Raw genomic sequence first — 11,408 nt, 5'->3', positions numbered from 1 at the left:
GTTTGTTAGAACTTTTCTTTCTTTTTTTTCAATCTACAATCTACAAGATAAATGAATGATGAGTAAAACTATATTTATTTACAGAAACTTAGTTTGACACTTTATGGTCATCTATATTCACCACTATGGATTTGGAAAACAAACGCTGGGTTTAACCTGCTCAATGATCAAGAATGTTTAGTTCGATTTCACGCAAAAGCAGAGCTATTTCTACTGCATTCACTTCATCAGCCACGCAGAACGCAAACGCCGCGAGATCCGCTGTAGCTCACGTTTGTTGCAGGTGGCGACTGTCCGACTTGACGGCTTTCTTTTAACCTCCTCCCCCAACTGCAACCGGCAGCTCTCGCTGACCACCAAGGCGAGGCGCAGTTCATCTCGAACAAGCCTATTGTCTAAAAACTAAACCATACATAGTTTACATAAAAGCCGACTCGAGTCGTACTTAAGTTGTTCCAAAGCAGCCGACGATGGGTCTGGGAAAAAATATTAAGCACTTTTAAATAAACCTATATCATCCTGTACATTATTACAAGTTATTACAAAAATAGTACGCAGTTCGCTGTTTTGAACATAACTCTTGTTTTGCCTTTAATGTGCATACGTCAAAGGGGCAGGGTTAAGGCATACGTGTGGCGTGTTATGAAAAAGAAGAACGGACGACGCCATATGCGTCTGCAGTGCTGATAGTGGACCGGATGCACTTAGAAATGTAAAACGTCAAAAAAAAAAAAAAAACCAAAATGCAAATGTAAAATTACGTATTTGTGACTTTTAATCCTGTGACTACAGAGAAGACGTGACACGGTGATGGATCATTCTTAATTTCACTAGCAAATATTTTCAAGCTTGCACAGTGTCATAAAGCTGGAGCCGGTGGTCAATTTGAAGAAAATGGAGCAAAACTCATGCAAAGGAGCCGGGACCGACTTGGACAGAGATAGCCAGTATTGTGAGCTGTGTGGTAAAATGGAGAATTTGTTAAAGTGTGGTCGATGTCGCAATTCTTTTTATTGTTGTAAGGAACACCAAAAACAAGACTGGAAGAAGCACAAGCAGGTCTGTAAACAGGTTGAAAACAATTCTCGCCCACCCCAAAAAGACTCGTCCCAAGATAAGGTCAGGGAGACCGAGTTTCACAGGGCACAGCAAATGAGCAAAAAAACAAGCTACACGATTTCAGAAGAATTACCACAAACAGGGCATTCTACATTACAATTAAACACCTTAAGAGCCACCTGTTATACAAGGTCCGGCTCTGACAACTTAAGTGATCATAAACAAACTGATGAAATGTCTAATGGACAGACACGATCTTCTTCGCAGAAACTGGCCAGTGAATATATAGTTCCATGTATGAACAAACATGGTATCTGTGTTGTCGACAACTTTCTTGGAGAGGATACGGGATTTCGTATTTTAGAAGAGGTTCGATCTCTATATTTAACAGGTGATTTTACTGATGGACAGTTAGTCAGCCAAAGAAGTGACTCAACTAAGGACATACGAGGTGACAAAATTACTTGGATCGAGGGAAAAGAACCAGGATGTGAGAAGATAGCTTTATTAATGAGTCGCATGGACGATATTGTCAGACACTGTAATGGTAAACTGGGAGACTACAGGATAAACGGAAGGACAAAAGTAAGTAACGTAAAGAAACGTGTATGTACTTAAATCTAATTCTACATATTTACCAGACATAATACAAGTTTAGACTTTACATGGGATTAGTTGTTAATGCTTTTATATCCCGTACACTAGGGGGCACTGTTTAGAAATGTTTATAGAAAAATTGCATCTAGTGCAGAGCAGAGCCGGAGAGAGAGAGAGAGAGAGTTGCGACGCTCCTTGATCTCGCCGCCACGCGGTCACGTGGTTCATGTAACCCTCCAATAGTTCCAAACAAATCCGGCGCTGTCATGTTCTCATATGGGACAGGCAGCAGTGAGTAAAATATTAAACGGTAAACAATAAACATTTGTACAATTTCTGGGTATTTTCAACTGCCTTTACATTTACTGCATCTGCTTTTATGTCAATTTGGCATATGAAGTGGAAGATTGATGTTTATAATGACTTGTTAATAGGTCGTTCTTGTTACCACACAGTACATTATATTAGCATACATTACATGATGTGATATCATTAAGTAGTAGAGACAATACACAGTACAGAGATTAAAGAGTTTTTTTGTTTTGTTTTTTGCATAAACTAATCTCCCTTCACTTTCCTGAGGATTCATAATAATAATAATCATTTTGGCTAAACACTAAGCCATGTGGCTGGATTCATAAGGTTTACCCGAATGAACAGATTCATAAACACACTACCGTACCTTTAACATTATAGTGCAGGTACATGAAATAGCATTCATTCATGTCTTATTTCATGAGTGATAAATAATTGATTCCTACATGTAATACATAAATGAATTCATTATGAATATGCACAAGTTCATTTTGTCTAATGTAAGTGGTGGACAAGGTACACAAACCATGTAGTTGAGCTAAAGTAGAGATATCCAAGGTAAAATATTACTCCAGTAAAAGTAGTAGTAAAAGTAAAAATACTCTTTACCTCCACTTGAGTAAAGTACTAAAGTATTTACCTTCAAATGTACTTAAGTATGAAAGTAAAAGTAGCATGATTTATTATGGCTCTTATGTTTTATTATTATTTCTGTAACAAGACTCTTGATTAATCAACTCATTTTAGGTGAAAAGGCTCTAGTGTCATTAATTTAGCTTAACTGACCAAGCTAAATTCGGTTATACCTATTAATTAAGATAAACATGTAACATTTAGTGCTGAGCAAATGCTAAACAATAACAGGATTAAGTATATTAATGACATCAAATTCATTATTTTTTTTAAAACAAAGCAACATACAGCTGAAAATGCTTGCTAAGTAGTGGAAATGAATGGGGCTCTATGGGATGTTTGGAACAGAGCTCCACAACCCAGAAGCTGCGCAAAAAAATGTCCCGCCCCCGTTACAACGGTTCCCTATGGGAGTGTCGCCACTCTGTTCTCTCTACCGCTCTGGTGCAGAGGTACTTGCTTTCATTCTTGGTGGCTTTCAGATTTTTGTTTATTTATTCGTTCATTTTAAAATATTTTTGAATACTTGTTATGTATGCAAAACATGAAAGTACATAATTGGCAAAGTTATGTTTATTATAATTGTATGCCTTACTTAAAATCCAGAGGTGCTGAGTATGAGTTTTACCATTTTCATATCAAGGTTGTGACAGGAGTTGACATAGTTTGACACTCCAAAATCGTTACTCACCTGTATTTGTATTTAAAAGTTGTGTAGTGTTTCTCTTTAGCTATATTTACTTTAATTAGACTTTTAGCTCCTCCATTGTTCATAATTGCTCTTAAATGTTCGTTATTTGACATTCACCAGATTAATTGCACGAATCCATGAATTGAATAGTTTTTGTATTACTTTTAACTGATCCAAATACAGAATAGTTTTCAGTTGGCTGTCTGAGACTTCGTCATTATCTACTGATACTAAATGTTATTCAGTGGGCAAATATTTTCCACATGTGAGTGTAGAGCCACAATCCGGGTAAAACTTATATATAATAATAATACATTTTATTTATATAGCGCTTTTCAAGATACTCAAAGACGCTTAATATATAGTAAAACGTAGTTTTTTGTTAGTACCTCTTAGTAAAACATTAAAATTTTAAATAAACATTATGTAAAAAGTAGCATTCCACCTTACTGGAAAATAAACAGCTTAAAATACTTTTACATATTTACACCCAAAATCCTTTGGTGACGGTGTGAATTAAATGAATCTGTCTGCATCCTGCTAAGGATACATTTTGCTAAACAATACTCATGCTGTTATTTGGATTAGTGAAGTGCTGGACAGCAAAATCTTTCCCAAAAATGTACACCTCTGTAGGTGTCTTAAATTATATAACGTTTAACATGTTTTACCTGTGTCTGCATGATTTACATTTGGTTCTCCAGTTTTTTCCTCCCCCATGGGAGCAACTTATGACACTGTTTACCCTAGGAGTGAAAAATATGAAATATTAAAATGTTAATGGTCATTGGACATTTGCTCCATTGGTTCCGAAGGGCTGTTCTTAAGTCAAAATGTTCGTTAGTTAAACCTATTTTTCCCATAAGAAATCATGTAAATAAAATTAATCCGTGCCAGAATTTATTTGTAAATTATGGTGGAAAATAAGTATTTGGTCAATAACAAAAGTTCAACTCAATACTTTGTAACATAACCTTTGTTGGCAATGACAGAGGTCAAACGTTTCCTGTAAGTCTTCACCAGATTTGCACACACTGTAGCTGGTATTTTGGCCCATTCCTCCATGCAGATCTCCTCTAGAGCAGTGATGTTTTGGGACTGTCGCTGGGCAACACAGACTTTCAACTCCCTCCACAAATTTTCTATGGGGTTGAGGTCTGGAGACTGGCTAGGCCACTCCAGGACCTTGAAATGCTTTTTACGGAGCCACTCCTTCGTTGCCCAAGCGGTGTGTTTGGGATCATTGTCATGCTGGAAGACCCAGCCACGTTCCATCTTCAATGCTCTCACTGATGGAAGGAGGTTTTGGCTTAAAATCTCACGATACATGGCCCCGTTCATTCTTCCCTTAACACGGATCAGTCGTCCTGTCCCCTTTGCAGAAAAACAGCCCCAAAGCATGATGTTTCCACCCCCATGCTTCACAGTAGGTATGGTGTTCTTGGGATGCAACTCAGCATTCTTCTTCCTCCAAACACGACGAGTTGAATTTTTACCAAAAAGTTCTATTTTGGTTTCATCTGACCACATGATATTCTCCCAATCCTCTTCTGGATCATCCATATGCTCTCTGGCAAACTTCAGACGGGCCTGGACATGTACTGGCTTAAGCAGGGGGACACGCCTTGCACTGCAGGATTTGAGTCCCTCTCGGCGTAGTGTGTTACTGATGCCTTTGTTACTTTGGTCCCAGCTCTCTGCAGGTCATTCATCAGGTCCCTCCGTGTAGTTCTGGGATTTTTGCTCACCGTTCTCATGATCAATGTGACCCCATGGGATGAGATCTTGTGTGGGGCCCCAGATCGAGGGAGATTATCTATGGTCTTGTATGTCTTCCATTTTCTTACAATTGCTCCCACGGTTGATTTATTCACACCAACCTGCTTGCCTATTGTAGATTCACTCTTCCCAGCTTGGTGCAGGTCTACAATTTTCTTCCTGGTGTCCTTTGACAGCTCTTTGATCTTGGCCATGGTTGAGTTTGGAGTCTGACTGTTTGAGGCTGTGGACAGGTGTCTTTTATACAGATAACGAGGTCAAACAGGTGCCATTAATACAGGTAACGAAAGGAGGACAGAAGAGGTTCTTAAAGAAGAAGTTACAGGTCTGTGAGAGCCAGAAATCCTGCTTGTTTGTGGGTGACCAAATACTTATTTTCCACCATAATTTACAAATAAATTCTTTAAAAATCCTACAATTTTTTTTTCTCATTTTGTGTCTCATAGTTGAAGTGTACCTATGATGAAAATTACAGACCTCTCTCATCTTTCTAAGTAGGAGAACGTGCACAATCAGTGGCTGACTAAATACTTTTTGGCCCCACTATATGCTATCCCATCCAGCAATGTCAAAACTATTCTATGTGCCTCAAAGACAACAAGTTGGAATCAGTTTACCCCAAATCTGACTATGCTCCTCAAACCATATGCTATATTCCAAGTGACTACTGCTTCAGTAGAGTGTTCATTCTCTAAACTGAAGCTGATCAAAACCCAGTTCAGAAACAGAAAGAAGGTTCAGTGATCTGCTGCTTTCAATTATAGGGATATCCTAGGCGAACATAATGAGGTCACTGACATATAAAAACACATGGCCATAAGAAGAGTCCTGCTAAGACTTCACTACCTACCATCTCCTTTTCCTCATTACTAAGCTCCCAAATTATCTCTTTGACATAGTTCCCTGTGTATCGCCTAATAACAGACCTGGGCATTGTACGGCCCGCGGGCCACATCCGGCCCGCGAGACATCCCCAACCGGCCCGCATGAGGTTCGTGGCAATTAAAAATGAGATGTAAATAAATGTACATCAAACATGCAATATAACAGGATTGATTTTGACGAGAGCTCTGTGTCTTTAAATATCCGTACGTTTCGATTTGCGTATGCGCGTGTGCGCGCGAGTGTATCAGCTTCACTGTAATGCGAACAGAACTGAGTTTGATTGACGGTGGAGTTTTTAATAAGACACTAACTTCTGAATTGTTTATTTACTAAAGTCAGATGTAACGCTGGTTTAGGATCAGAATTTAGCTCTAAATCGCTGTTGCGGTACTAAACAGAAATACAAGCATATATGAACGATGCGGAGCGTCACACCCGAAGCTTCTCTAACTAAACTGCAAAAGCAACAAGGACTGTTTATAAAGTTTAACACATCCAGAACTGAAGCAGTCAGGACCAGCTCTGTGATTTTAAAAATAATATTAAACAATAACAAAGGACTGAAAAACAAATGAGGTAATTAGACTCAAAACAAAATAGTGTAAAGTTTAAAAACCTGCACATTTTGTTCACATTTGTTTTTTTGCATTTGTTTGTTTAAATAGTAAAATAATGTTGATGTTTTTACTCTGCATACTTCTAATTTTCTAAATGTAACATCAAAATATTAACAGCTTATTAGAACTTCTAATTTTTAGAAGCTTATTAGAACTGTACAGTACTGCTTTTCATAAAGAGTGGACAGTTGTAGCCTAGTGGTTAAGGTACTGGACTAGTAATCCGAAGGTTGCTGGTTCAAGCCCCACCACTGCCAGGTTGCTGCTGTTGGGCCCTTGATCAAGTCCCATAACCCTTAACTGCTCAGACTGTATACTGTAACTGTATTGTAAATCGCTTTGGGTAAATGCGTCTGCTAAATGCTGAAAATGTAATGTAAATAAAAAGATAAAATTAATATTGAGCAGAATTAAGTTCACCTTATTGGTCCGGCCCTCCACAACAGTCCGAGTTTCTTATGTGGCCCCTTGGAAAATTTAATTGCCCATCCCTGCCTAATAACGTAATGTTAACCTTAATAAGTAATTACTATTTTTTTATAAATTGTGCATCATAGTGCATAATGTCACACAGCCCCAGTTCTGGGCTGCTTTGCTAGGGGGCAGTAAAACATAATGGGTGGGCATGTAGTTAGTCATATTTTTAAAGCCAGAACTTTATTCAGGGCTTGATTTGTGGAGGGATGATGACAGCAGAGCTAATGATACTGGTTTAAATAATGGTTAAATAAATACTTAAATGTTAAACTCAGAAATATTGGTATGTCAAATTACAGCCTGCAACTAAAAAATAATTAATGAAAGTTGCATCATTTTTGTGATCACCTCAGCTGTTTGGTGCAAGCTCATTAAAATACTGTGTGCACTAGTAAAAACATTATGAATTGTTTATTAATGGTAAAATCCCAAGAAATGCAAGAATGCAAAATATATATATTTTTTAATTTGATTTTCTTGGTAAGACCATTAAAGCGTTATTGAATCAGTAGTTCATAAATGAGAGATTTCACTGCCATTATGAAAAAGATATAAATATATAAGCGCCATTACCTGGGATTCAAACCCCAGCATGAGTAATCGAGTAACACCGAGCAGCACCATATTCACACGTTTATCCTCTTGAGCCACTATGGACCAATATTTTACTCATTAAGTAAATGCATTGAAATAGCTAGTTCTTCAATTTTTTCCTTCTAGAAGAGGTTTTGTATATTATTATAATTTATACTTATAATTATTATTTTTATGATAATAATAATATTAACATTTATTATTAAGATTATAAGCGAGTGAATTTTGAACTGTAACCTACTGTGTACGTTCTTTAATTTGTGATTGTATTTATGATGGTAACACAGCCTTTGTTGTTGCGAGCCCTGTTATGTTCTTGCCATTATTATGTATTATTGTGCCATTTCAATTATTGTCCCTTCACATGACAATTGGAAAAAAAATGTACAAATAAATTAAATATGTCAACCATACCATTAAAAGACTTTTTTTAATAATCACAGATTGGGATCTATTCTCCCAACATGCAACATGCTAGTATGTGGTGGAATTAGAGTATAGATCCACGCTTTTATTATTGATAATGTCACCTTCTATGCACGCACAGAGGTATTTCCTAATCAGAAACTGTGAATGAATATGGAGGTACAATATCTGTTAAAACATGGAACAATGCTGGAACAATGCTTTCAAAAGCTTTCTCTAATCTGAAAAAGTCATTAAAAGGCCAAAAACACATATAGTAGATTTGTGCCACTTCACACACACACACAACCTCACACATACACATTTTCTTTACTGTGTGGTGGTTTTACTTTTAAACTTGTGTTATGCAGCTTGAGGTGCTGAGAAATGCTGAGAATCAGCTTCTTAAGGTGCAGTTTCCCCCAAAGTGGATTCTTCTTCGGGCTCAATCAAAAGGCCACCACATTCTTCTGATTTACCCCTTTGGACTTGAATTTGTGGGGCCATGTCAGGGCACTTGTTTACTCTGTAAATATACAGAATGTTATTCATTTTAAAGACATATCAATTGACACTTGTGGTAACATCCAGCCAGATGTGTTGGTGTAACTGATAAACTTACACACACACACACACACACACACACACACACACACACACACACAGTGACAGGGAAAAACTCTCTAAATATTTTGAGCATTAAATAAATTGAGCATAACAAATGATGAGCATAAAATATTTGAGTTGATCATTTTTGAATTCAGTTTGTGGTAGAATAAACTCTAGTAGTAAGTTCTGGACTTTATGTGCAGTCAAGGCAAATTCCCATCATTCAGGAGGAGCGTCATTTCTAACATGGCAGCCACAAACTTGCAGGTTTTAGCCTCAGATGGGTAAAAAAGGTTCACGGCAACCACTTTATGGTAAAAAAGAAAAAAAAAGAAATTAATAACAGCAAGCTTATGCAGAGAATAGCTTGAGACTTCAGCACCCCTAATTATTGCAGCATAACAAACAGGAGGTACCACAGCCATAAGGGCTCTCACAGGACAACTGCATCCACCTCCTCCACTCAACAAATCTGGGCTATATACTGGTGCTGGTCATAAAATTAGAATATCATGAAAAAGTTTATTTATTTCAGTAATTCCATTCAAAACGTGACTTGTATATTATATTCATTCATTACACACAGACTGATATATTTCAAATGTTTATTTCTTTTAATGTTGATGATTATAACTGACAACTAATGAAAACCCCAAATTCAGTATCTCAGAAAATTAGAATATTACTTAAGACCATTACAAAAAAAGGATTTTTAGAAATGTTGGCCAACTGAAAAGTATGAACATGAAAAGTATGAGCATGTACAGCACTCAATACTTAGTTGGGGCTCCTTTTGCCTGGATTACTGCAGCAATGCGGCGTGGCATGGAGTCGATCAGTCTGTGGCACTGCTCAGGTGTTATGAGAGCCCAGGTTGCTCTGATAGTGGCCTTCAGCTCTTCTGAATTGTTGGGTCTGGCGTATCGCATCTTCCTCTTCACAATACCCCATAGATTTTCTATGGGGTTAAGGTCAGGCGAGTTTGCTGGCCAATTAAGAACAGGGATACCATGGTCCTTAAACCAGGTACTGGTAGCTTTGGCACTGTGTGCAGGTGCCAAGTCCTGTTGGAAAATGAAATCTGCATTTCTATAAAGTTGGTCAGCTGCAGGAAGCATGAAGTACTCTAAAACATCCTGGTAGACGGCTGCGTTGACCTTGGACCTCAGAAAACACAGTGGACCAACACCAGCAGATGACATGGCACTCCAAACCATCACTGACTGTGGAAACTTTACACTGGACCTCAAGCAACGTGGATTCTGTGCCTCTCCTCTCTTCCTCCAGACTCTGGGACCTTGATTTCCAAAGGTAATGCAAAATTTACTTTCATCAGAGAACATAACTTTGGACCACTCAGCAGTCCTTTTCGTCTTTAGCCCAGGCGAGACGCTTCTGACGCTGTCTCTTGTTCAAGAGTGGCTTGACACAAGGAATGCGACAGCTGAAACCCATGTCTTGCATACGTCTGTGCGTGGTGGTTCTTGAAGCACTGACTCCAGCTGCAGTCCACTCTTTGTGAATCTCCCCCACATTTTTGAATGGGTTTTGTTTCACAATCCTCTCCAGGGTGCGGTTATCCCTATTGCTTGTACACTTTTTTCTACCACAACTTTTCCTTCCCTTTGCCTCTCTATTAATGTGCTTGGACACAGAGCTCTGTGAACAGCCAGCCTCTTTAGCAATGACCTTTTGTGTCTTGCCCTCCTTGTGCAAGGTGTCAATGGTCGTCTTTTGGACAACTGTCAAGTCAGCAGTCTTCCCCATGATTGCGTAGACTGAGAGACCATTTAAAGGCCTTTGCAGGTGTTTTGAGTTAATTAGCTGATTAGAGTGTGGCACCAGGTGTCTTCAATATTGTACCTTGTCACAATATTCTAATTTTCTGAGATACTGAATTTGGGGTTTTCATTAGTTTATAATCATCAACATTAAAAGAAATAAACATTTGAAATATATCAGTCTGTGTGTAATGAATAAGTATAATATACAAGTTTCACTTTTTGAATGGAATTATTGAAATAAATCAACTTTTTCATGATATTCTAATGTTATGACCAGCACCAGTATATTACGTATGTGCGTATTTATGTATGTGACCTCAGTGGGCACTTTTTGTGATTTCTGCATATTGCGTGTGGTCACACGCATCAGGTTATGTGGCTGTACTAGTTTTTAATTTATCTTGTATTTTTGTAAGGACCATATATCAAGTAGTGGCAAGTGAGTAATTGCTGTTTTTGTTGTGGTTCTCTTTCTTTTAGTTATAAATAGTGGGTTAACAGAGTTACTATGGTAAAGCTAGGACCCGTCCGCCTGTCAGCCGCTTACATCAGCTGTCCCTGTGTAATTTGTAAAAATGAAAAATGCATTGTATATTGAAATAAGGCACTAAAGCATTAAATATTACATAAAACAATTAACACAATAAATAAATGTCTGTAAGTAGGTAGACAACCGCAACAGTAACTTACACAGAAGCATATTTTTTTATTTAGTTAATGTTTGGCAAGGTAAACAGTAGATAATATCTTTAAGTACTATCTTTTAGCTTGGATCCAGCAACAGGACCAGCTTCTGAACTGGGCGTTCTATGACCGAAGGTTTGATTTTGAGACGTGCTCCTCTTTTACCAAGCCTTTTGTATCCTAGTCACACTTCGACTTGTCTAACTAACTAATCCTTATTAAAAGTTGTCTCTAATACTCGACCCAAATGCCATTCACAACTCGGTAGATCATCACCTC

At 37.9% G+C, this 11,408-nt stretch overlaps 1 protein-coding gene across 1 annotated transcript in view; it reads left to right on the top strand.

The window, feature by feature from the left end:
- The first annotated feature begins 656 nt into the window (after window positions 1-656).
- The window catches only part of LOC134331179 (egl nine homolog 1-like), a 32,905-nt gene continuing 22,153 nt past the window's right edge, over window positions 657-11,408 (top strand). The window contains exon 1 of the mRNA XM_063012480.1: window positions 657-1,644. Coding sequence (XP_062868550.1) covers window positions 895-1,644 — 750 coding nt within the window. The 5' untranslated portion in view covers window positions 657-894. The remainder of the gene's footprint in view (window positions 1,645-11,408) is intronic.

Source organism: Trichomycterus rosablanca, chromosome 17 (genome assembly GCF_030014385.1).
Source record: "Trichomycterus rosablanca isolate fTriRos1 chromosome 17, fTriRos1.hap1, whole genome shotgun sequence".
Classification (NCBI taxonomy): domain Eukaryota; kingdom Metazoa; phylum Chordata; class Actinopteri; order Siluriformes; family Trichomycteridae; genus Trichomycterus; species Trichomycterus rosablanca.
Note: the sequence above shows the minus strand (reverse complement) of the source record. Positions and strands in the feature narration are given on the sequence as shown.